The sequence below is a fragment of the Pongo pygmaeus genome, chromosome 14, assembly GCF_028885625.2.
Source record: "Pongo pygmaeus isolate AG05252 chromosome 14, NHGRI_mPonPyg2-v2.0_pri, whole genome shotgun sequence".
Lineage (NCBI taxonomy): Eukaryota > Metazoa > Chordata > Mammalia > Primates > Hominidae > Pongo > Pongo pygmaeus.
In genome coordinates this window covers 108,679,414-108,706,498 of record NC_072387.2, presented here as the reverse complement: position 1 = coordinate 108,706,498, position 27,085 = coordinate 108,679,414, and the positions used below count along the sequence as shown (strand labels likewise).

At 48.6% G+C, this 27,085-nt stretch overlaps 1 protein-coding gene across 22 annotated transcripts in view; it reads left to right on the top strand.

The window, feature by feature from the left end:
* The window catches only part of DOCK9 (dedicator of cytokinesis 9), a 295,897-nt gene extending 293,412 nt beyond the window's left edge, over window positions 1–2,485 (top strand). For all 22 annotated transcript variants that reach the window (XM_054446016.2, XM_054446011.2, XM_054446023.2 and 19 more), the window contains one exon: window positions 1,224–2,485. In XM_054446016.2, coding sequence (XP_054301991.1) covers window positions 1,224–1,346 — 123 coding nt within the window. In that variant the 3' untranslated portion in view covers window positions 1,347–2,485. The remainder of the gene's footprint in view (window positions 1–1,223) is intronic.
* Window positions 2,486–27,085: the final 24,600 nt, after the last annotated feature.

Sequence of the window (27,085 nt, the reverse complement as noted above, 5' to 3'; positions counted from 1 at the left end):
AAATACAAAAATTAGCTGGGCATAGTGGCGCACACCCTAGTCTCAGCTACTCGGGAGGCTGAGGCAGGAGAATTGCTGGAACCCAGGAGGTGGAGGCTGCAGTGAGCCAAGATCACGCCACTACCCTCTAGCCTGGGCCACAAAGCGAGACTCCATCTCAAAAAAAAAAGTAGAAAAAAATTGAAACGATTAGAGAAATGAATGTCTGAATAATTAAGCAGAACAGGAGGGATTCATGGGAACCGATTTTTGGAGAAAACTTGAGATCTTTTCTGTGGAGCCTCCAGATTCCTATAGAATGGAGAGTTTGGTCAGTGGGTGCCGACATGGGGCACTAGAGAAGATGAAAGTAGTGAGAGATGATGGGCTGAAACTGTTAAACTCCCAGAGTACAGGGATATTTAATGCACTTGCTGTCAGCTGCACCTTGAACTTCCCATTATGCCAACAGCTGTGAAGACTGAGCCCCTGTGAACCCCTGAAGGGCCACGGCGGCGGTAGACTTGCTTTCGGTGTTTCCAGGGGAGCCTCTGCTGGAGGTGAAGGCCTACGCTCAGATCCTTCCAGGCACCACTGGGCATGGAAAGATACTTGTTCAGGGTCAGAGGAGTAGCCACCCTCTCCCAAGACAAAATCCGTAAGACCCCGAGAAAAGCAGGCAGGAGAGAAACACAAATGCTCCAAATTCATTTTTAAAGGCTTTTTCAAGGTCAAGGCTAGGTTGTGTCCCAGTCAAGCACATGTAAGTAGACCTCACATTGCCTTAGGTAGACCTCATGTTGCCTTATGATCTGGTGAGCGTAGAAGGCTCTCCATTCACTAGCTTTGTAAAAGAAACAAAATGTGCTGTTCTTGACTTTCTCCTTATGATCCTCACCTGAAAACAGTAATTTACTAGATAAGCTGAACATCTCCCTCTGTAAACCAGCAGCCAGGCTTTCCAGGTGCACATCACTCACATGATGGAGTGAGTGTAGACTTGTGTGTGTGATGTGGGGTGCAACACTTTGAGAAATATCTGCTTGGTCCTTATACTCAGTAACATTGTGTTGCATATGGCAACATTGCCTTAAACTCTATAACATTTTGTTACACTTGGTAACATTGTGTCACACATGGCAACATTGCATTGCATATGATAACGTTGTGTTATGCATGGCAACATTGCATTGCGTATGGTAACATTGTGTTGCACTCAGTAACGTTGTGTTTCTGTCCTCAAGATCTGCCCCCTGGAGGAGAAGACGAGCGTCTTACCGAATTCCCTTCACATCTTCAACGCCATTAGTGGGACTCCAACAAGCACAATGGTTCACGGGATGACCAGCTCGTCTTCGGTCGTGTGATTACACCTCACGGCCCGTGTGTGGGGACTTGCTTTGTCATTTGCAAACTCAGGATGCTTTCCACAGCCAATCACTGGGGAGACCGAGCACAGGGAGAACCAAGGGGAAGGGGAGAGAAAGGAAATAAAGAACAATGTTATTTCTTAACAGATTTTCTATAGGAGTTGTAAGAAGGTGCACATATTTTTTTAAATCTCACTGGCAATATTCAAAGTTTTCATTGTGTATTAACAAAGGTGTGGTAGACACTCTTGAGCTGGACTTAGATTTTATTCTTCCTTGCAGAGTAGTGTTAGAATAGATGGCCTACAGAAAAAAAAGGTTCTGGGATCTACATGGCAGGGAGGGCCGCACTGACATTGATGCCTGGGGGACCTTTTGCCTCGAGGCTAAACTGGAAAATCTTGAAAATATTTTTTTTTTCCTGTGGCACATTCAGGTTGAATACAAGAACTATTTTTGTGACTAGTTTTTGATGACCTAAGGGAACTGACCATTGTAATTTTTGTACCAGTGAACCGGGAGATTTAGTGCTTTTATACTCATTTCCTTGCATTTAAAAAAATATGAAAGCTTAAGGAATTATGTGAGCTTAAAACTAGTCAAGCAGTTTAGAACCAAAGGCCTATATTAATAAACACAACTATGCCGAAAAGTACAAAGTAGTACAGTATATTGTTATGTACATATCATTGTTAATACAGTCCTGGCATTCTGTACATATATGTATTACATTTCTACATTTTTAATACTCACATGAGCTTCTGCATTAAGTTTAATTGTGATAAATTTGTGCTGTTCCAGTATATGCAATACACTTTAATGTTTTATTCTTGTACATAAAAATGTGCAATATGGAGATGTATACAGTCTTTACTATATTAGGTTTATAAACAGTTTTAAGAATTTCATCCTTTTGCCAAAATGGTGGAGTATGTAATTGGTAAATCATAAATCCTGTGGTGAATGGTGGTGTACTTTAAAGCTGTCACCATGTTATATTTTCTTTTAAGACATTAATTTAGTAATTTTATATTTGGGAAAATAAAGGTTTTTAATTTTATTTAGCTGGAATCACTGCCCTGCTGTAATTAAACATTCTGTACCACATCTGTATTAAAAAGACATTGCTGACCGTTTGGGGTGGCTGCTGGGTGTTTATTGTTCAGCAGTCCTAAGGGAACAGGATACCAACATTCTGAGAGTGAAATCACATGGGGTCTGAAATTTTCTTTAAAATACTCGAGTGAGGGAGAAAAAGAGTGGGTAGAGACCACGGGACTGACAGACTGCTGGTCATTGTGGAGGCTGAAGTTGGGTGCGGGGGAAGCATGATACCAGTTTCTCTGCTTTTGGGGAAGTTTCCATGATACGGATTTCACAAGCAGGGGTCACGTCTTCAGAGGACCTGGATGAATGCTTTGTCGGACCGTGGTCAGGATCTAAATCATACCAGTCACTCCCAAGTTCACGTGGATACCTCGCTAGCTCTGGCTTTTCCCCTTCGGCTGTAGCAAGACGTCCATCTTTATCCCCTCGCTTACTGGCTTTCCAGATGAGAACTCTGGGATAGTGCATAGGTGGCCAGGTGCACTCCCTGTGCCCCACGTGGTCAGGATCCCTGAACCAGGTCATATGATGGCTCCAATTGCAGGTGCTGTTCCTGCTTCTGGTGTGCCCAGTGGCCCCAGCAGGTAGGTCAGCTCCTTGTCACTCAGCCCCATATAGTTCCATGATGGAACTAAATAAAATACAGAACAAAATAAAATAGCTGGGTTTTTGCCTTGAAGGGCTGTAAAGGCTGTCTTTTTACATGACCAGTTAAGGAAAGAAAACTTGGGGTGCTGTGCACCCCTTGAGCACCCAGCGGCCAAGGGTCTTGTGGCATCTGAAATATTTGCTACCTACCAATGGTAAGGCAGGAGGTCTTGGGAAGAGATGAAGAGGTAGCAAAGGGTCGCCATGACCCACCAGAATCCACAGCCCACTTATGCACTCATGACACCATTGGGACTTACCCAGCATACGTTTGTTTCGTGTCGCTGACATCCCAGCCCAGGCTAATAAACCTCAAGGCAAACATCAGCATGTCTGGGAGAAGAGCCTGGCGCTGAGCTGGATTGTCTAGTCATAAACGCCTCATCTAGAAGCCATAAAACTCAAGTCACCATGTAATAAGATAAGTAGAAGTCTAGAAAGAGCCCATGTCAGATAAAGGTAAGTTTGGAAGGCGACCAACCCTTGCTTATGACAGGAGTGAAGAGAGGAGCCATCTCTAAGTTGGGAACATCCTGCAGGGAAACATCCATATCAATTAAATCTTCCCTTTGTTATGTGCAAAGCCTGGCGGAGCATTTTCTCGGGAATTTATATTGCTATTCTGCAGTAAATGTGGGGATTTTTTCCCATAGGTCGTACTTATTCTTTCTTTTAACTGAGGTAAAATATGCATAAAACGTATCAGTTTAACAATTTTTAAGTGTAAGCTTCCTTGGCATCAAGTAGAGTCTCATTGTGCAACCATCGCCACCCTCCATCTCCAGATACTCATCTTCCCAAACTCACACTCGGTACTCATTAAACAGGAACTCCCTACTTCCCCCTCACAACACTGCTTTTGAGGCAACACTGGAATTAAAACTCTAGTTAAGACCTTATCCGGGATATTAGCCAGGTGGGAACAAATAGAGCCAGGCCCTTGCACAGAGGACAGCTGCTGAGAGCAGGACTGCAGGATGGCAAGGTAACCTGAGTGACGAGAAGCAGCCATCCAGAATGGTTTCATCATATAACTCAAAGTAGTGACTCCATTCCAAGAAAATGTGATCTCCATCCATGGGGGATCGTTTGTATAAACCATGGTACATCCACACAGTGGAATACTGTGCAGCTGTAAAAATCTGCTCATTTAGTGTATACAATTTGGCTGGGCGTGGTGGCTCACACCTGTAATCCCAGCACTTTGGGAGGCCGAGGTGGGCAGAAGTTTGAGACCGGCCTGGCCAACATGGTGGAATTCTGTCTCTACCAAAAATTCAAAAATTAGCCGGGCGTGCTGGCGGGCGCCTGTAGTCCCAGCTACTCGGGAGGCTGAGGAACTAGAATCACTTGAACCCCAGGAAGCAGAGGTTGCAGTGAGCTGAAATCACACACTGCACTCCAGCCTAGGTGACAAGTGAGACTCTGTCTCAAAAAATAATAATAATGTATACAATTTGATGAGAGCAGACACGCATACACCTGAGATACCATCACCACAACTGAGGTAAAAAAAAAAAAAAAATAGTAAAATATATCCATCACTTCCAGAAGTCTCCTTGTGCTGCCCCCTTATTTTGTGGTAAGGACATTTAACACGAGATAAACCCTCTTAACGAATTTGTAAGTGCACAATAACAGTAATGTATACAAGCAAATAACATGTTTTATAGTTGTTACCTACAGCAAGGGAGAGGGAATGACGTACAGGGGACAGGGTTAGAAGATAAACTTGTCTAATATTTGCTTTATAGATTTGGCTTTAGAACCATGCAAATATTTACATAATTATCAAATGAATTTTTAAATTTCTAAGAAATTGAAAGCAAAATGTGATAAATGAACCTAACCATATAATATTATGTTGGTAACATACAGAAAGGAATTATTTCAAACAACTTTAAAATACAGCAGTTTTACTGTGCTTTCATAGTGTGATATGCCCTCAGGTCAAGAAGAGTGGCAATCAGTAAATAAGTGGTTGATTGATAAAAACTAGTTTCAGTAATTGTTTTGTTTAAGTGTTGCATTGGTTTTTATTCTGAGACTGTTTTATGTTTATTGCCAGAGAGTAAATGAGTGTTTCCGTTGGTATCATTGGGAACCAGGTTTTTACATGGGAGAAGAAAAGATGTGTCTATGAGACCAGCGGGGTTAAATTAAAACACTTTAGTCTGAACTTGATATGGAAATAACAACTGGGATTCATGATGTATTTTGTCTTAAACACACACTTTTTCCTAACTTGGTTCACTGGAAAAGACCTAAAAACAAAGACCAACCCAGTAGCTGCTGAGCACCACTAGTGCCCAAATTGTGAACCAGTCTCCCTGGAGAAGGTCTGATTCTGGATTTAGGAAAATGTCCAGGACAAGTTGAACATCTTTTTTTTTTTTTTTTTTTTTGAGACAGAGTCTCACTCTGTCGCCCAGGCTGGAGTGCAGTAGCGTGATCTCGGCTCACTGCAACCTCTACCTCCCAGATTCAAGCAGTTCTCCTGCCTCAGACTCCCGAGTAGCTGGGATTACAGGTGTGCACCACCATGCCCAGCTAATTTTTATATTTTTAGTAGAGACAGGTTTCACTATGTTGGCCAGGCTGGTCTGGAACTCCTGACCTCTAGTGATCCACCCACCCCGACCTCCCAAAGTGCTGGGATTACAGGTGTGAGCCAACGCGCCCAGCCAACATCTTTTCATACTGCATATCAAGGGTGCCAGCAAGGATACTTGGGGTCGTGTGAGAAGGATTTTAAAGAAGCTCCTACTAGCAAGGTGCAGGATGGGCATCAGTAAGAATAATTGCAATGCAGTGAGCAGTAATCGTGCCGCTGCATTCCAGCCTGGGTGACAGAGCCAGACCCCATCTCAAAAAAAATAATAATAATAATAATTGCAACGGACTGAAAGTATGTAATTAAGTCTATGAGTTCATAGTGGTGCCAGAAGAAATGAAAGGAAAACTGCTTGGTAACCATTGAAGGAGTTGATATTACCAAGAAAGACAAAGCGTTCTCGTGTCTCCTGGTGGAAATACACACCACCACCTATGGAGTAGTCTTGCCAAAAACTTGCATCTGACTCAGATCAAGCCTCTGACTCTACCTACCAATTCCCCACGACACACAGGGCACAGAGGAACACCTTCAGTGACACTGCGGGAAATGCAATCTGCAAAGTCCATCCTGTGGAAAGCTCTGTAGGATAAACAAGCTGGTTTCTTCAATAAACAAATTTCAAGAAAAAAGAGATGGAGAGGGAACCTATGTCTTAAAAAAGACTTCTGGGCTCCGTGTCTAGGAATATGAAGTAGACACACTTTTCCCTATGTCCCCACTAAGTACAGCTAAAATCCCTGCACACTAGGCATCAACAGAAGACCCTGGAAGGTGGGGTGAAGAAGGCAGACCCACTAGAGGCCTTGGGCCCAGCGAGTGATGAGTTGTGAATTCTCTGGTTTTCTTTTTGCTTCATACATCCTATACTTGGAGCCAAAGAAACTAACCACAGGGAAATGCTAATGGACAAAGACAAAAAAAGGCCGACACCCCTTTACACCTATTATCATGGCTATTATTAAAAAAAAAAAAATGCACTGATGAGGAGGTAGAGAAACTGGAACCCTGTGCACTGCTGATGGGAATGGAAAATGGTGCTACCGCTATGAAAAATGCTATGGAGGTTCCTCAAAAAAATCAACAATTGCCGTATGATCCAGCAATTCCACTTCTGGGTATAAAACAAAAGAATTGAAAGCAGAGACTTGAACAGATTCAGGATGTTCATAGCATTATGCACAGCAGCCAAAATGTGGAAGCCACCCAAGCGTCCATCAACGGATGAATGGAATAAAAAGAGGCTCAATACAATGGAATTATTACATGATTCAGCTTTTTAAAAGGAAAACAATTCGGACACATTCTACCACATGGGTGAAATTTGAAGATATCATGCAAAGTAAAATAAGCCAGACACCAAGAAATAGATATTATGTGATTCCACTTATATGGATACCTAGAGTAGGCAAATTCATACAGACAAAGTAGAATGGGGGCTGCTGCTGTCAACGGTGGAGGGTGTCCAGGTTCTTGGTGTCTTGAACAAAGAATTGGACAAAACGCACAAACAAAGCAAGGAAAGAATGAAGCAACAACAGCAGAGATTTATTGAAAATGAAGTACACTCCACAGTGGGGGTGGGGGGAGCAGGCCGGAGCATAGGGGCTCAGGAGCCCAGTTACATAATTTGTGGGGGTTTAAATACCCTTTAGGGGTTTCCATTGGCAACTTGGTGTACGCCCTATGTAAATGAAGAGGATGAAGTAAGGTTACAAAATCACTGACTTGGCATACCCTCTATGGACAGGATATTTCCTGTCATAGCTGAAGTATGAATCAGCCGGCCTTATGTTTCCTGCCTCCAGATCCTATTTTCCTGCCTCACTGGGGAGGGGGAATGGGGAGTGAGTGTTAAATGGGTGCAGAGTTTCAGTTGGGTAAGATGAAAAATGTCCTGAGGTGGGTGGTGGTGATGGTCAGGAATGCGGGGGATTTAGAAGTTGAATTCAGGGGAGCGTCTGGGCTGGAGGAGATGCCGCTATGTAGATGATAGTAAAGCCATGAGGACCAGCTGGGGCCCTGGTGAGTGCGGACAGAGGAGAGGTCCATGGCGGAGCGTGGGGGTTCTGCGGTGTTGAGAGGCCACACAGAGGAGGAGGAACCAACAACGCAGACCGTGAGAGAGAAGCAGAGATCTGGAAGGGCCAAGAGAGGGGCGTTCAAAAGCCACGTGAATAAAGTATTTCAAAAAGGCAGTGACCTAATGAATCCAATGAGAATAAAATGAGGCCCAAGAATCTGCCGTTGGATTTGGCAAAGTGGAGGTGTATGAGTCCATTCTCACACTGCCACAGAGAACCGCCTGAGACTGGGTAATTGATGAAGAAAGAGGTTTAATTGACTGACGGTTCTACAGGCTGCATAGGAAGCATGGCTGGGGAGGCCTCAGGAAACTTACGATCATGAGAAGGTGAAGGGGAAGCAAGTACCTTCTTCACATGGCGGCAGAAGAGAGAGCAAAGGGGGACATGCCACACACTTTCAAACTACCAGGTCTCGTGAGAACTCACTGGCTATCACAAGAACAGCAAGGGGGAAATCTGCCCCCATGATCCAATCGGCTCCCACCAGGCAGGGATTACAATTCAAAAAAAGATTTGGGCCGGGACACAAAGCCAAACCATATCAGGAGGTGGTTGGAGGGAGCCCTTGACAGAGTGGTATGGACCAAAGGCTGATGGGAGTGGGTTTCAGGAAGGATGGGAACCCTGAGTATGAGCATGAGCACTTCATGTTTTGCTTTATAAAGAGGAGTGGAGACTTTGATGATATTGAGGAAAGTTTTAGGTCAGGTAAAGAGAGGACTCAGGTTTTTTCAATAGCAGAATGACAGCAGGTGTACAGACTGATGAAAATAGCCCAGTAGAAAGGGAGAAAACTGATCATGCAAAAAAAGAGTGATGTCTTCCAACAGGCAGGAGCGAGGAAATTGGGCACTAGAGGGCAGGGGTGCCCGAGCTGGGTCTGGAGCTGCAGAAAGGAAGGAGGCTCTGCTGAACACAGGCTGAGGGGCTGCGGTTCTCTGCTGGTTGCTTCTGTTCTCTTTGGGAAATGAAAAGCAGAGTCATCCACTAAAAGAAAGGAGAGATAGGGATAAGGTGTAGAGAGAAAAGACGTGCACAAATTATATTTTCACCTTTGCACACGTGTCTCTGTCTCCAAAGGGTACATTCCTAGCAACGGAATTGCTGGGTCAAAGGGAAGGCACATTTTAAATTTGACAAGCATCACCAAACTGCTCTCCACAAAATAACACGAGGGAACTGGCAAAGCTCATTATTTCATCTCCTTTAAGCCTTGGCATCTGTACTGGGTTCGTGGTGGTCTTTGAAGGTGTTCTGACGAATGTTCTGGTTAAAGCGCACTTTGCACTCACAGCCTGTGGAATCTGCCTGGTACAGCTTGACAATATTATTTAGACTTGAGCAAACAGAAAAAGACATGAAATTAAGCCACCAAGGGTGAGTTGTGTCTTCATTCATCCCACACTTACTGCTTGTTTCACCTCAGGCAAGTTATTCGACTTTCCTTAGCCTCAGTCCCCTCATGCGTAAAATGAGATGGTAATAGTCTGCAGCACCTGGAGCGGTTCTGCGGAGGAAACGGGCTAAGCACTGCTATCTGGCTCATGGTAAGCCCTGAGTAAACGTTATTATTGTTATTTTTTAACCAGGACTCAGCACAAATAAGGGAAGAGGAGAGAATTCAGCATTAATTCTTGCTCAATACTCCCTTTGACCCATGTTTTCCCGCAGGCGTTCTAGAGAACATTATCAGTTCCAAGGACATGGGATGTTAATAGGGACATTAAAGGACGAAAAATTAAGAGGAGGTTGGGTTTCCTTGTTATAATAAGTTAGATTGAGCAGCTTTTCCTTTAGTACCTCTCAAAGCCTCTTGGATGAACTTTGCTTCTAAGACAGGTCCATGCTAATGACTATTTCCCCAAATCCACTGACAGACACACCTGCTCCTCTAGATCCTGGCCCGCGGCCAGGGTCCCACAAATGCTTTCTGAGAAATACTCCAGAGACCACACAGACTGGGCCGCTGTCCTGCCTCCTTGGCTGCGGTTCATCCCTGGTGGCAGAGGGTGGCTCCCAAGGGTACTCAGCAACTCCAGCCAGGAGCAGGGGTACAGCCATCACCTGCCCCACCTGGGTGGCTGTCTACTTGCCCGCTTAGCCAGACGCAGTGATGGAAGGGGCGCAGGTTGCCCACCCCAGTGGGCTGAGCCTGCACCCTTGATGTACGAGGTTTCCCGGCACACGTTGGCCTGATATCTGGTGATGGTGCGGGCTTGTCATGCTGCTCATACACTGGATAAGGATGCAGCACGGGAGTCTGGAGCTTGCACCTTCTTGTCCACAAGTGACTTGAGCAGATTCATTTTCACTCCTGTATCTTTCCCTGCAAGTCAGGGGAAAGCCCAGGCATCCCCTGCCTCATGGTGAGGAATGAAATGCGTGCTAGAAGGGACCCCAATAATGCGCTCTTCCATTTGGAAGAAGCAAGAACAACGGCTACAATCGTTCCTTGAAGTCTGTGTCAGTTGGAATTTGCCTGGAATATGGTGGTGTTTGCTGAGAGCGGGTGGTGGCTCCTACTGGCATGCTGGCAGGAGTCACCTGGAACTGACCCTAGAGCTTTCTGAGCCTTGCAAAAGAGCCACAGGTGAAGACATGAGGCTGAATTGTGAGGCCCTAGAAATGGGCAAGACCACCGATGAGGTTAGACCCAGACCCAGATCCAAGAGTTGCTGAGAAGCCAAGGGTACCAGCGTCTCTGGACAAGACACTGAGCTGAGCTCCAGAAGGTGTTCAGTAGATGCTGGTGTGCAGCTCAGGAAGGAGGAACCCACACAGCCTCGGGCAGACCTTTGTCCTGGTGTGACCGACCCATCAGCTCAGGAGGAGAGCAGGCAGGGCCTCCTCCTCACAAAGGCTGATCACTCTGTGTCAGGGACACTCACCACACCCTCTTCCTGCGCTCCTCTCAGGTGCCAGCACTTTCCAGTGTGACCCTTAATCCTCAGAACAATGCTGCCACGTGGGCGGTGGCTTCCTGTGAAGAAACCACGGGCAGAGAGATGGGCGAAGTTGGTGTAGTCACACAGTACATGGGGAGATTCGTCTGACCTGGAGCCTGGTCGGCCGAGGCGCTCAGCACCTCCAGGCCATGCCAGCCCCTGCAGAGATAGGGGCAAGTCCTGCAGGCTCCACTGTGCCCCCACCAAATTCCTGTATTGAAGTCCTAACCCCCAGCACCTCAGAAAGTGACTGGATTTGGAGTGGGTTCTTTAGAGAGGTGATTAAGTCAACATGAGGTCACTAGAGTGGAACCCAATCCAACAGGACTGGTATCCTTGTGAGAAGAGGAGATTTGAATACAGACTCACACAGAGGGAAGGTGAGTGAAGACACAGGGGGAAGATGGCCGTCCACAGGCCAAGGAGAGAGGCCTGGAACAGATCCCTCCCTCACGGCCCTCAGAAGCAGCCACCCCTGCTGACACCTTAATCTTGGACTTCGGCTTCCAGAACTGCAAGGCAGTGACGTCTACTGCTTAAACCGCAGCCTGTGGAGCTGTGTTGTGGCAGCCGAGCGGACTAACACAGCCAGACCCCACGCCACGCAAGGGGATGGGGCCATGGTGCTCTAGGACATGTGGGGAGACTCAGACCCTTAGAGAGACAGAGGTTTGAACAGAAACATCGCCAAACCAAGACAGGATGAGGACAACAAGTTTCTGGAGGAACTAGCCTTGCTCTGAAACCGAGATTGGGAAATATTGTCATTGTCGGCTGTGGCAGCCCTGTCCGACTGGTTCTGAGCAGGTGCTTCCAGGAGTGGGGCAACAGCAGGGCCCACATTGCGTGGTAAATGACTTCCCACCTTTCCAGGTGGGCATGACCAGAAGTGAGTGGGAGGTAATATGGCCCCTCTGTCACCATCCGTGATGAGCTGTCACAGACAGCCACCCAATGTCCTCTGCTTAGCTTGACAGTGTGAAAGGAGCACTGGATGAGGAGTCTGAGAGGCTGGATTCTAGCTCAGTGGCCCAAGTGTGGAGTCCAACACCATCTGAGCTCCAGTTTTGACACCCATAACTGAGGAAAATCCCTGTTTCTCTTGACTTCACAGTTTCTCTGTCAAACAACATCATTTACTATTACTATACCACCAACCAAAAAGATTGTAGGGGCTTGTAATAAAACATAATCAATAAAATCATTCAAGCAAGCATAAAATAATGGACATTAAGGAAAAAAGGGAAGAGAAGGTTGTTTGTTATCCTTAACAACACAGACTAAGCCCCAAATTTAGCTCTGAGCATCCTGGCAGCCAAGAGAAAAAGGGAAACACTTTCAAAAGTAGATAAAAAAAAGTTTGAAGTTTAGAAGATCAGTACTCTTTTAAAGTAAAACACTGTACAGAATTTAAAATGATAATTTTCCTTCAACGTGCACATTTCAAACATGAAGAACAGAATCCACGGCCAGGCTCTACACTCAGATTTCCTACATTTCTAGACGTTGTAGACTTCCTAGATTTGTGTAGCTTAAAATAGAGGAATTTGTCACTGTTATCTCCACCCAGTTACAATCTCATGTTCTAGGCAAATCCAGTAAACTTTCCCCCTCCTCTCTTTATAAAAATAGCCTCTGTACTTTTTTCTAATTATAAAAGCACTACTTCCTCCTAGTAGAATATGTATAAAATACCAAAAAATAGAAATGAGAATTTAAATATCTGCAGTCCTCCAGCCCTCATCCCTTCCAGATAACTGCCATCGACACTTCATTAGGCTCCATTCCAGCATTTTCTCTGTCTTCTGAGTTTCCTGTTGTTTCTTGACCCACATAGTTGAGGTTGCCTCAACTTTAGAAGTTTTGGTTCCTGGTAAATACTGTGTAGGAGCACCTAGAATTACCAGATTTTCAACCTGACTCAGAGCTCATTTTCCTTAAGATAAAAATTGAGCAACAGGTTTCTGCCATCTTTGCTCTGCCCACCCACGTGAGCCTTGGGTCCTCAGCTGTCTCTGCAACAGGAGCTCTGCACAGCTGGTCCAGAGCACCCACTTCCTCCAATTCCCACCCCCAAATGGGCTCTACTTTGCAGATAGTAAGAGCCCCTGGTGGAGTGAGAACCGTAGTTTTGAGCCACTGTAACTTCCTTCACCCATTATTCCTCCTGTCTTGGTGAATATTACCTGGAGACAGGGTGGGCTTTGAGAAACGATGTCTCATCACTACGCCAAAAAAGCCTCCTGCACCTCTCAGAATTTCCTTGTCCTATTCTGTTTCACCCCGTGAAATTCCACCAAAGGAGGTTCACACACATTAACGCGTGTCATTGAAAAAGTCCATCCTAAGATAAATCTGCTCCATGGATCTTGTGTGGATTGTGTCACTGTTATTTTTCTACTCACACATATTAGCTGCGCCATGGGAGGGGTCGCCTTACTGAAGGGAGCAAGAGACATTGTTTTAGAACTGAGTAGAGGAAAGAAATCCTCTGTGTGGCTCTGCAAGGAAAGTCCGTGTAGCCGTCTCGGGCTGCTGGGTCCCCAGGACACGATGATGCGGCCGGAGGTGGCTGAGGCTCTGCCTGCTTCACCAGTGCCAGTGTAGACCCCCTGCCTGTGGAGTCCAGGTTCTCAACCCCCTTCCCCCGACCTCCATTACTTGAGCGGGTCACCTTCCTTGAGTGTATGCGGGACAGAAGGGACTCGCTCTCCATTCCTCCTGAGTTGTCCACATGGCAGTTGCTCTTCCTGGGCCACCACATACCTCCTTGGGACTCCTGGAGTCAGAGGAAGCTTCTATCTCAGTGTGGCAGGCAGTGGGTGACAAGGTGCAGGTCGTGGGTCCCTTCCTTCCCCAGAGCACCAACAGCAGCCTGTGCCTGTGCCTCCCATGCACCTCTAGGGAGAGGCAGTGGCCATGATGGGCGGGAGGTCCTCAATCCCAACAAGGCACCCAGAAAGCTAGCCTGTCTGGTCCTGGGGGCCTGCTCTGAAGTACCCACGTTCTGACCATGCTCCTATGACCTCAACTCTACTGTCCTCTGACAGAAAGTGAGTCCTTGCCAAAGCTCCATGCCCCTCACCATCACAGTGTCCAGACAGGTCAGAGCCGTCAGGGCCATGTGTGGAGCACGGATTCCCCCGTCAACCCATGACGCTCTTGCCAAGTTTTCCAGGGCCTTGTCCTCAGTGCTTGCCTCACTTGACCAGCAGCAGTGTGGGAGCCAAAGCTTGCTCCGCCCTGAGCACCGTCCTCACTTGGCTGCCAGGAAGGACACACCCCTCCTTCCTCCCTCACACCACAGCTGTTCCTCCTGTGCTGCTACCCAGCGTCTTATTTCCCGGGTCCCCGGGCGCAGTGCTCACTTCTTGTGACTTGAATGTTCTCATTTATATGCTGACCATATGATGATGTCCTTCATCTGTGTGATGACTATGATGACATCCATCATCTGTGTGACGACTGTGATGACGTCCATTATCTATGTAATGACCATGATGATGTCCTTTGTCTATGTGTTGACTACATGATGATCATCATCATCAAGGTGATGAGAGTGTTGACGTCCTGAGCGACAGAGTGATGTCCATCATCTATGTGATGACATAGATCATCTATGTGATGACATAGATGATCTATGTGACAACATCCATCATCTATATGCCAACTAAATGACTACATTCACCAGCTATGTGATGACCCCCCTCCATGTCTGTGCTAACTGTATGTTGACATCCATCATCTAGGTGATGAATTTCAAATGTACATCTCTGGCACAGACCTCTTCAAACTCCGGACTGTTACGTCTCCCTGTCTACTTAATAACTCCACTTGGAAATGGATTCAAATCTGAAATCCCACATTCACAAAAGCAAAGCACTCAACAAATGCAGCCTTTCTTGGCCCAGCTGATGTCACCATCATATAAGGATGAGGTATGTGGAAGAAAATTGGCTATACAATTGTATACAGTGGGACCAAGGTCACACGGCTAGGAGCTGGGGTTTGAAACTATGAGCTTGGCTTCAGAGTCTGCGTGTGTAACCATCATGCTATTCTTCCAAATTCAAGCCATCCTAAATGCTTCCATTCTTGGTTATAAATCACAAAGCTGGTATATAGTGAGCGAGCCAGAAAGGAAATTCAAAACAAAGCCCAAGACACCACTTCTTCTGGAGCTTAGGATTCTCATATGTGCTTGACTCTGATCTATGTATTTCCTCTATTTTTTTGTTATACAGAATTTCAAACATATAAAAAAGAAAGGCTGGGCACGGTGGCTCATGCTTGTAATCCCAGCACTTTGGGAGGCCAAGGCAGGCAGATCACTTGAGGTCAGGAGTTCGAGATCAACCTGGGCAACATAGCAAAACCTTGTCTCTAAAAACACAAAAATTACCCAGGCATGGTGGTGTGCACCTGTAATCCCAGCTACTCAGGAGGCTGAGGCAGGAGAATCACTTGAACCCAAGAGGTGGAGGTTGCAGTGAGCCAAGATCACACCACTGCACTCCAGCCTGGGAAACAGAGCAAGACTCCATCTAAAAAAAAATATACATATGTATATATGTATAATATACGTGTATATATATATGTGTGTATCTATATTATATATGTATATATATGTGTATCTATATTATATATGTATATATATATACACACACACATATAATGAAATAAATAAATAAAAATAAAAAAGAGACAAAACTGCCCAATGCCTCCCCATGAACCATCCAGCTTCAGCCATGATCAATGCTTGGCTAGTTCCTCTGCTGTGTGACTTGAAGCACATCCTAGACACCACTTCATTCCATCCCCTCATATTTCAAGGCATTTCTCTAAGAGATAAGGATACTCACTTGACTTTAAAAATTCACGGTTATCCCCTGATGTCATCAAACTTCCAGTCAGTGTTATCTCCAATTGTCTTTTGATGCCATACTAATTTTTTTCACAGTTTTCTCATCAGTACTCATATTTTGAGTAGGTATTTCTTTTAAGCCTTTTCTAACCTATAAATTTCCCCTCCACATTTGAGCTCCCTGAAATGTATTTGTTGAAGAAAATGGGGCATTTGTCCTGCAGGGTTTCCTGCTGGGTTTCGCAGATGGCATCCCTAGAGTCTGTCTCTCTCTCTCTCTTTTTTTTTTTCGTAGACAGACTCGCACTGTCCCCAGGCTGGAGTGCAGTGGTGCGATCTCAACTCACTGAAACCTCTGCCTCCCGGGTTCAAGCAATTCTCCTCCCTCAGCCTCCCAAGTACCTGGGATTACAGGTGTGTGCCACAACATCTGGCTAATTTTTTTGTATTTTTAGTAGAGATGGGGTTTCGCCATGTTGCCCAGGCTGGTCTTGAACTCCTGACCTCAAGTGATCCACCCACCTCAGCCTCCCAAAGTACTGGGATTACAGATGTGAGCCACCACGCCTGGCCAGAGTCTCTCTCTTAACACTTTCGTCTCTCCTTTGTATTTCCTATAAATGGATCATTGGATCTAGAGGGTTCACCAAATTTAGATTTGGATTTTTTTGGCGAGATTACTGATAATATTGATAGATGGTGCTGTAATCTTCCATCTAAAGGCAGATATGTCCTGTGGGGCTGTTATGATGTTCGATTTCATTGATTACAGGCTACAAAATCGTGATGTCTGCCTTCACCTATTAACTGGAATACTCCTGGTAAGGAAAAATTCCCCTTATCTATACCATTTGGTCAGCCACCAGTACAGCTGCCACAGCATGAATACGTAGTGTTTTCCTTTAATTTCCAGTTTGCAAAACAACGAGTCAGTTCCCTGCGTCTCCCGCAGTGACGAGTTTGTTTTTCCCTTTCGTGCCAGCATGAACTTAACGGATTTAAACATATCTGATGTGTTGCACTGACTTATTTTTATTGATGTTTAAATGGTCTCATCTTGGCCAGTGGGTGCTTCTCCAGGTTGCTCCTGGGCCCTGTTGTCTTGACCCTCACAGTCTTTGAGAACATCTTTGCTATTGGATATGATGTTGCGGCTCATCTTATACATTTGCTGGCCCAAACATGGAATCAGCCCATTCTCCAAGGATTCCAGGGTTTTTTTTTTTTTTAAGTTAGAAATTCGCAAGGCACCCTCTGGACATGGCTGAGGGTTGGTCATGGATTTTAAGCTTTTACAGTGGAAGAGCTAGGAAATACACATCTATAAAGTACTTCTGGCTGGGCACAGTGGCTCATGCCTGTAATGCCAGCACTTTGGGAGGCTGAGGTGGGCGGATCACCTGAGGTCAGGAGTTCAACACTAGCCTGGCCAACATGGTGAAACCCCATCTCTACTAAAAATACAAAAATTAGCTCAGCATGGTGACAGGTACCTGTAATCCCAGCTACATGGGAGGCTGAGGCAGGAGAATCGCTTGAACCCACGAGGCGGAGGTTGCAGTGAGCTGAGATCATGCCACTGCACTCCAGCCTGGGTGAGTACAGAGTGAGACTCTGTCTCATAAATAAATAAATAAATAAATAAATAAAGTACTTCCGAGCCCAGGAGCTCCTAACCACACTTCTAACTCATATCCTAGATGGCACGGGTTCCTCTTCCACCTTCCATCTGTATCCCCTTTTTCTCACGCTGATATTCATGGCTTTTGGGACATCAGGAATGATAGAATATCACCAATGACCTATTGCTTCGTTCCACGTTAGATACCTGACAACCTCAGAATAACAATACCAGCACCATCTCAGCAGGGTTTTAGGGCAACTACTCCATATGATACTATAATGGTGGATATGTGTCACTATACCTTTGTTAAACTCAAGGGCTAGTCTGCATGTAAATGACGGACTCTGGCTGACAATGATGCGTCCATCGTGGTTGGTGGAGTCCGACAATGTACGGCCAGTGCAGGTCATTGACAGTGGGGGAGGGTGTTTTGGGGGTTGAGGAGTGGGAGAATGTGAGAATTCTCTGTACTTTCCCCTCAATTTTGCTGTGAACCCAAAACTCCTCTAAAAAACAGTCTATTACGGCCCGGCGCTGTGGCTCATGCCTGTAATCCCAGCACTCTGGGAGGCTGAGGCAGGTAGATCACCTGAGGTCAGGAGTTTGAGACCAGCCTGGCCAACATGCAGAAACCCCGTTTCTATTAAAAATACAAAATTAGCTGGGCGTAGTGGCACATGCCTGTAATCCCAGCTACTCGGGAGGCTGAGGCAGGAGAATCGCTTGAACCTGGGAGGCGGAGGTTGTGGTGAGCCAAGATCGCGCCATTGCACTCTAGCCTGGGTAACAAAGAGTGAAACTCCATCTCAAAAAAACAAAAACAAGTTCTATAAATTTTTTATGAATTCATGACTCCAAAGCCAATTATGTGAGAAAACAGATGTAAAAAAGTCTAGGCTGGGTGTGGTGGCTCACGGCTGTAATCTCAGCACCTTGGGAGGCTCAGGCAGGAGGATTGCTTGAGCCCAGGAGTTTGAGACCAGCCTGGGCAACGTGGCAAAACCCCATCTCTCCAAAAAATACAAAAATTAGCCAAGTGAGGTGACGTGTGCCTGTAGTCCCAGCTACTCAGGAGGCTGAGGTGGGAGGATCAATTGAGCCTGGGAGGTGGAGGCTACAGTAAGCTGTGATTGTGCCACTGCACTCCAGCCTGGGCTACAGAGCAAGAGCCTATCTCAAAAAAGAAAAAAAAAGTCTAACTTTTGTGCTTGTTTTCATTATTCTTCTCTACTCCTTATGTAAAACAAATTTGAAAGGTTTTGAGTTCTCCTTCCGTTTATTTTTCATATCACACACACATTCATCTCCTCCATTCTCGGCTCAGTGGTGGCACACTGTCCCCACTTAGCACTCCATCTGATGGACGTTTCTCCACAGTAGTTGTACATGTCACTTTGCATCTGAAAACCTGTCTTTGTTACTGGAAGCACAGTAATTTACCCAACTGTTGAAATAGTCTCACTTCTTTCAGAGCAATGAAAACTAATGTCATATTTTCTTTTTTTTTTTTTTTTTTTGGAGACAGAGTCTCACTCTGTTGCCAGGCTGGAGTGCAGTGGCACAGTCTCGGCTCACTGCAACCTCCTCCTCCTGAGTTCAAGCGATTCTCCTGCCTCAGCCTCCCAAGTAGCTCGGATTACAGGCATGCGCCACCACGCCCCGCTAATTTTTGTATTTTTAGTAGAGATGGGGTTTCACCATGTTGGCCAGGCTGGTCTTGAACTTCTGAACCTCGTGATCCGCCCGCCTTGGCCTCCCAAAGTGCTGGCATTATAGGCGTGAGCCACTGTGCCCCGCCTTGAGCCACCGCGCCCTGCCTGAAAATGTCACATTTTCAAGGAAGCACGCACCAGTGTACGCAGTGGCCTTGTGCAAATTGACCCCTCTGGGTGCTCTCTGCAGCTTCCCATCTCCCAGGCAGCTCTCCTTCCCGGGCGGGGCCCACATGCCTATCTCTGGAATCAGTGTTCGGCCGTCCTGTCTCTGACTCTGATGTGCCCTGAGTCATCGTGTAAAACTTCCACACACTTCCCAGGTCTGTCAGATCATGGAGCAAAGTCCCCTTGTAAAGGAAGGGATGATTCTGCTGAGGCAGAAGATGAATTGACCTCTTGCCTTTCGAGGAAGGCTCCGGTGCTGAGCTGGGCGGAGGACACTTGTTCTACCTGGTAGGCTCCCATCATGCAACACCTGAGCCAGAGACCTGGCATCCCCTCCCCATCCACTCTCTCAGTCAGGCCGCACTCCAGGGTCCCTTAGAGGGTGCAAATGCCACTGCACCCAGCCTTTGTGGAGGGGCTGCTACATGCGGCCGTTGTGAAGACAGGTTGATCTGGGATTTTATATTTTTAAGAGGACATTTAGAGTTCAGCTGTGGAGTCATCTTTTTCAGCCCTAGAGTGATGTGTGTTTTCCAACTAAGAGGATTTGATGTGGACTTTTGATCATAAAAACACTGGATTTGGGAGAGTCTTTGAAAGTTCTCCCTCTCCCTCTCCCTCTCCCTCTCCCTCTCCCTCTCCCTCTCCCTCTCCCTCTCCCTCTCCCTCTCCCTCTCCCTCTCCCTCTCCCTCTCCCTCTCCCTCTCCCTCTCCCTCTCCCTCTCCCTCTCCCTCTCCCTCTCCCTCTCCCTCTCCCTCTCCCTCTCCCTCTCCCTCTCCCTCTCCCTCTCCCTCTCCCTCTCCCTCTCCCTCTCCCTCTCCCTCTCCCTCTCCCTCTCCCTCTCCCTCTCCCTCTCCCTCTCCCTCTCCCTTTTTTCGGTCTCCCTCTGTTGCCGAAGCTGGACTGTACTGCCGGGATCTCGGCTCGCTGCAACCTCCCTGCCTCGGGCTCCTGTGACTCTCCTGCCTCGGCCTGCCGAGTGCCTGGGATTGCAGTCGCGCTACGCCACGCCTGAATGGTTTTTGTATTTTTGGTGGAGACGGGGTTTCGCCGTGTTGACCGGGCTGGTCTCCAGCTCCTGGCCTCGAGTGATCTGCCTGCCTCGGCCTCCCGAGGTGCTGGGATTGCAGACGGAGTCTCGCTAACTCAATGCTCAATGGTGCTCAGGCTGGAGTGCAGTGGTGTGATCTCGGCTCTCTGCAACCTCCACCTACCAGCCTCCTGCCTTGGCCTCTTAAAGTGCTAAGATTACAGCCTCTGCCCCACCGCCACCCCGTCTAGGAAGTGAGGAGCGTCTCTGCCTGGCCGCCCATCGTCTGGGATGTGAGGAGTGCCTCTGCCCGGCCGCCACCCCGTCTGGGAGGAAGTGAGGAGCGCCTCTGCCCGGCTGCCCCGTCTGGGAGATGAGGAGCACCTCTGCCCGGCCGCCCCGTCTGGGAGGAAGTGAGGAGCGCCTCTGCCCTGTTGCCCTATCTGGGAAGTGAGGAGCGCCTCTGCCTGGCCGCCACCCCGTCTGGGAAGTGAGGAGCGCCTCTGCCCAGCCGCCCCTTCTGGGAGGTGAGGAGCGCCTCTGCCCGGCCGCCCCGTCTGGGAGGTGAGGAGTGCCTCTGCCCGGCCGCCACCCCGTCTGGGAGGAAGTGAGGAGCACCTCTGCCCGGCCGCCCCTTCTGGGAGGTGAGGAGCGCCTCTGCCCGGCCGCCCCGTCTGGGAGGTGAGGAGCGCCTCTGCCTGGCCACCCCGTCTGGGAGGAAGTGAGGAGCACCTCTGCCCAGCTGCCCCATCTGGGAAGTGAGGAGCGCCTCTGCCCGGCTGCCACCCCCTATGGGAAGTGAGGAGCGCCTCTGCCCGGCCGCCCACTCTGGGAAGTGAGGAGCGCCTCTGCCCGGCCGCCCACTCTGGGAGGTGAGGAGTGCCTCTGCCCGGCCGCCCCGTCTGGGAGGTGAGGAGTGCCTCTGCCCGGCTGCCACCCGGTCTGGGAGGAACTGAGGAGCGCCTCTGCCCGGGCGGCCCCGTCTGGGAAGCGAGGAGCGCCTCTGCCCGGGCGGCCCCGTCTGGGAAGCGAGGAGCGCCTCTGCCCGGCAGCCCAGTCTGGGAAGTGAGGAGCGCCTCTGCCCGGCCGCCCCGTCTGGGAAGTGAGGAGCGCCTCTGCCCGGCCGCCCCGTCTGGGAGGTGAGGAGCGCCTCTGCCCGGCCGCCCCGTCTGGGAGGTGAGGAGCGCCTCTGCCCGGCCGCCCCGTCTGGGAGGTGAGGAGCGCCTCTGCCCGGCCGCCCCGTCTGGGAGGTGAGGAGCGCCTCTGCCCGGCCGCCCCGTCTGGGAGGTGAGGAGCGCCTCTGCCCGGCCGCCCCGTCTGGGAGGTGAGGAGCGCCTCTGCCCGGCCGCCCTGTCTGGGAGGTGTACCCAACAGCTCCGAAGAGACAGCGACCATCGGGAGCGGGCCATGAGGACGATGGCGGTTTTGTTGAAGAGAAGGGGAGGAAGTGTGGGGAAAGGAAGGAGAGATCAGATTGTTGCTGTGTCTGTGTAGAAAGGGGTGGGCATAGGAGACTCCATTTTGTTCTGACTAGGAGAAATTCTTCTGCCTTGGGATGCTGTTGATCTATGGCCTTTCCCCCAGCCCCCTGCTCTCTGAAACATGTGCTGTGTCAACTCAGGGTTAAATGGATTAAGGGTGGTGCAAGATGTGCTTTGTTAAACAGATGCTTGAAGGCAGCATGCTCTTTAAGAGTCATCACCACTCCCTAATCTCAAGTACTCAGGGGCACAAACACTGCAGAAGGCCGCAGGGTCCTCTGCCTAGGAAAACCAGAGACCTTTGTTCATGTGTTTATCTCCTGACCTTCTCTCCACTATTATCCTATGACCCTGCCATATCCCCCTCTCCGAGAAACACCCAAGAATCATCAATAAATACTTCAGAAATAAAAAAAAAAAAAAAAAAGAAAGTTTCCTAATTGGTGGTTCTCAACACCCCGCCCCCACGCCCCAGTCCACCAGGGGATGCAAACAAAAACGTCTGCGGACATTTTTGGTTGTCATGATTGAGGGTGGGGGTGCTACTGCAATCCTGTGGGTGGAGGGCTAGGACGCTGCTGAACATGTCACAGTGCATGGGACAGCCCCCATAACAGACAGTGATCGTCCAGGATTGCAGTACAGCCATGGCAGAGAGCCTCTGTCTAAGCTCTTGTTGGTCAAGGGGTGACCCGCAGCCCAGCAGCCACGAACAGACAAGCACTTGGGAGCTTGCGGACAGAGGGTCCTTGTCCACACCCAGAGCCACTGAGCGTGAGTCTGCATTCCAATAAGCCCCAGGGGATTCCTCTGCACATTAGGGTGTGAGAATCACTGCTCCCTGTGACCCCAGTACCAAGAGGGGCCTGACAGCAAAAGTCAAGTGTCCCACTCGAACACAGGGCTCCAGAGAAGCTCTAACTAGCCAGCTCATTGAACACCTTCAAGATATTTATTGCAAGGAGTGATCTGCCCTGATGAAGACACAGAGGCACTAGAGAATGTGTAGAGACAGAGGCCAGCAGCATTTTCATTTTTAATTTCAAGAAGATTCCACAAACCTTTCAGTAGCAGGTGCCAGCATTTTGAAGCCCCCTTATGGCTCTTGGTGGCAACATCTGCTGGCCAGTTACAGAGGGCATGACTTTGAAGCCCTCCACCCACTGTCCTCTGTGGTGTCCTGAGTACCTGACTAACCTGCCCAGGAACAGAGCTTCACCAGGACGGAGAAGAGGTCTCGTCTTCGCTCTGGTTCTCCTGGGGCCCAGCCCCATGCCTGACAACCAGTCGAAGCTTGGCATCCATTGGACAGATGGACATAGGAGAAGCAGGGACAGAGGGGGTCATGGCCCCCAACCCCAGATGCCCTGAATGAGGAGGGACATATTCTCCTTCACATGGGAAAATGGCCACCTGGCTCCCAAGCCCGCTGTGTGGGGGGTAGGCACGTCTGAAGGGGTCTGGCCTCTGTGTGGTCCTTTCCCACCTGCAGAAAACTAAGCCTGAGTGCTTTGCCTTCTCCATCTTTTTATTTTTATTTATTTATTTTTTTCTTGAGATGGAGTTTGGCTCTTGTCGCCCAGGCTAGAGTACAGTGGCATGATCTCGGCTCACTGCAACCTCTGCCTCCCGGGCTCAAGCGATTCTCCTGCCTCAGCCTCCTGAGTAGCTGGGATTACAGACATGTGCCACCCAGCTAATTTTGTATTTTCAGTAGAGACAGGGTTTCACCATGTTGGCCAGGATGGTCTTCAACTCCTGACCTCAAGTGATCTGCCCACCTCGGCCTCCCAAAGTGCTGGGATTACAGGCATGAGCCACCGGGCCCAGCCCTCCATCTATTTTTTCAATATCAGACGCACACACATTCAAGGCAGGCCAGCCCCTCCGTGAGACTCTTAGGTCGCAGAATCTGGCATCCAGGAGGACGAAGCCCCCTAAATTGAGACCTCACGGTGGTTGCTCCCACACTCAGCGGGTGGCCACTCCCTGTAGGCTGCCCTCAGGCCTCAGAGTTGCTTGGGCATTTTTTGTCTGGAAGTCACCAGCTGGGGCCTGGACATCCCCCTACACCCACAGTGGCGCACCCCTCCCGGGATGATGAGCTCCAAGACTGGGCAGCACGAGCATGGACCTGACCCTGACCTCCCACCCACCCTGCTGTCCTTCCAGGAGACTCCTTGGCAGAAGCCCAGGGCTGGCGGCCACTTGCCCTGGGAGCTGCGGGGCAGCTCAGTGCTGGCTCCCATGCTGACCGCACACCCCACCTGCGGCCTGTTCCTCCTCAGCCCTTCTCAGCCTGGGCAGCCCATGCCTGTCATCTGGTTCTTCCTCAGCCCCTCTCATCACCCTCACGGGAGGGGCAGGCTCGAGGGGCGAGGTCCTGGGAGGGTCAGGGCACTCTCAGTCCTCCAGGCCAGTGCTCCCTGGTTCAGGACCAACAGCAGAAGCCCTGTGGGATGTGAAAGAAATGACAAAGAAAGAAAGGAGAGACCTTTCCTAATGAACATGAGGCCTCCCATTTTTAAACTCACTAATTTTTAAACTCATTTCACATTGCTCCATAAATAATTCCAGGCCAACTCTCAGGTGGAAAGTGGATGGAGGGAAGAAAAAAAACTATCCAGGAACAGAAAACAGAGACAAGAGCGGGGCTAAGCCAGAGACTCCTGTGATTCCAGACCTAGACGTCTGTTGCGGGAAAGGGATGCGGTAGGCTTTCAGTTGCCAGTGGAAAAAGAAATGCAGTTTTCAATAGATGAGGAAAACCTAAGTGGCCCTGAAACTAGGACAGGACGTGAGCATCTCCTTAGGGCCCTGAGAGAAGGGTGACCTCAACAGGCTTCCAGTAGACGTTATGGTAAAAGACAATCAAGGGGTGGCACCTCCAAGGGTAATTCCGTCAAACAAGCCCACCAGGGGCGCTGCACCACCACCCGGCACCACCGCCCAGCACTCACCTCTACAGGTCTGGTTCCTTCCAGGATGGACCCCAGTCCCCAGCCAAAGGGCCCAGCAGAACATGCCTGTCACTTGCCTGCTTTCCAGCCTGGGGTCCCAGGCTCTGAATCTCTCAACTAAGGAGAACAGCTGCTCCTTAAACTCCACATCTTCCCAAGGGTTGAGGCAGCCCTGCTTCACATCATCCCTGTCAGACACAAAAGTGTGGGCAAAATGTCCCTGAGCAGCTGGACAGCCAGGGGGGACACACACAGACTCTGCAGCTGAGGGGCTGGCCTGGAGTTCTGGCTCTGCATGTGTGGAGTGTAATGCCTTGGAGCCGTGAGCTTATCTCCCCCTAGGAAATGGAGGCTAGAAAGAGCATCTACTTATGAGTTTACTTTCCTGTGAAGAGTAAGTGAGATGATTTAGCCATTCAGCAAGTATTTCTTGAGCTCCTGTGAAGAGCCGAGGAGCTCAAGCCCGCAGTGAGCCATGATCGTGCCACTGCACTACAGTCTGGGTGACAGAGCAAGACCCTGAGGGGTGAAGATAACCATGTGGTCTCTTGATTATTTTGAAAAAAGTAGATTCCATATTAACAACCTTAAACAATGTGCAACAATTTCAGCTATGCTCTTAGCTTCCTCACCTCTTGATGCCCATCCCTTATGGCCCCAGCCTCCACCCCAACCTCTTCCCTGCAGCTCTAGGGTGACTTGGACAGCTCCAGGGCCCTACGCTTCCCCTCCCTGCTGGGTTCTTACCCACCTGACTTTTCTGCTTGGAGGCCTCCTTCCCCACTGGAAGCCCTGCACCTGGCTGCTTGACATCTGGGACTCTGTTGAACAGTTATTCCTCCTAGGCAGAACCTCCTGGCTTTTGGGCTGCACCATCCCAGCATGCGGCCCTGCGTCCAACTTTCTGTTTACTTGGTCTTGAATAAATAATAGATAAACCAGTAAAAACTCTGGCAAGAGTCTGGGTCTTCATAAACAATGAATTTGTGACTTTGAAAGTAAGCTCATTTCACATTAAATCATTCTATTTGAGTGGCACACGATTGCCCAGGCAGCTGTGAAACATGCCGTCTTGTTAATGAGCAGGAGCTGACCGTGTTTTCAGTAACTGTTTTTATTATTGTCAGTCATTTGGAAAAGTATAATGCTATGCTCAAGGCCAGAGCCAACACTCCTAAATCCAAGTCATTCCACCTGGCAGTCCTCCCTTCCCACCACTCTCTCTCAAAGCAAACAAGGAAACCAGGAGAAGGAAACGGCCTGGGTCATAGTGAGATGGAACCACCCACACTAGCACGGCCACTAGCACGATTGCCTCGGGAATCCCCCCAAGTCCTCCTGCCTCTTACAGTCACGTATGCTGGCCACCACTATGGGCCATGTCCTGTCCTGCACTGTGGGGACCCCTCATGACAATACTATGTCATCAGCGTCTGTACCAGAGCAATGTACACCGCACCAGGAAGAGTCAGGCCAACTTAACAAAGACAGACACTTCAAAATAGGGGAGGGTGTTTCTGGCAGACGTTGTAGCCTGTGCATAGTTCTGAGATATAAAAAACCTGGTTATTTGGAGAGAGCATCATGCCTAGAGTCTGAGGTGACAAGAATGGGTGTTGGAAACCAAGCTGGCATTGCCGAGTGAAGTGTGTTACGTGCAACTTTCAGAATTTGGGATTTACACCTGTGGCCAGGGAGAATTTCCTGAAGGTTTTGTCATGGCAGTGGGATGGGAAGAGAGGGAGACATGACCAGCTCTGAGTTCTGCAAAATAACTGGAGTAGCCCAGCAGAGGTGGGGATGTGAAGAGGCTGAGGGCTAGACTCACCATATATGTAAGTCATTTCAGCTGCATCATTTCAAGAAGTTTTTTAGTTATAATCAACAGCCCAAAAGACATTATGGCCAGTCAACAAGTGAAACTCCTAGAATAGGGGGTTTGTTATTTTCAGATGAACTGATCTTTCTGTGTGCCCATTAGGGTTCTAGAGATTTCTTATTAGCAAAGTGAATGTCAGATGAAGAAATAGTTCTGCATTGTCTTGAAATTGAAGCCTGAAGCCTAAGTTTTCCACTTAAAATATTTTACATTTCTCAAATATGTCACCAAAAGGTCTTGGATCAGGCTGCCAAAATGCTACAGCATGAGAAATGTAGCAAATCTGTAAGTATTGGAACAGAAGTCTTCAATGACAAGCAAAATGGAATTGGAGGCTGTGGAATGCAGGGGATTCACTGGGTTCCTGAACCACATGATTCTATCTTAAAAGCGAGAGGGTCCTAGTTCAACTATCGTAATTAACGGTGCCTACATTTGGAGACGTCTGATGGCCTCGAGAAAACTTCACGTTTCCGGTATTTCATTTGGAGTCCCGACTATCCCAAGGTCAGCTACTTATTCAAGATGCAACTGCCAAGGTCCTCTCTGCCTAGAAATGGCTGAAATCTATGTTTAGTAGTGCACATGGTTTGGGGATGGTTATCCGAAGGCCTAG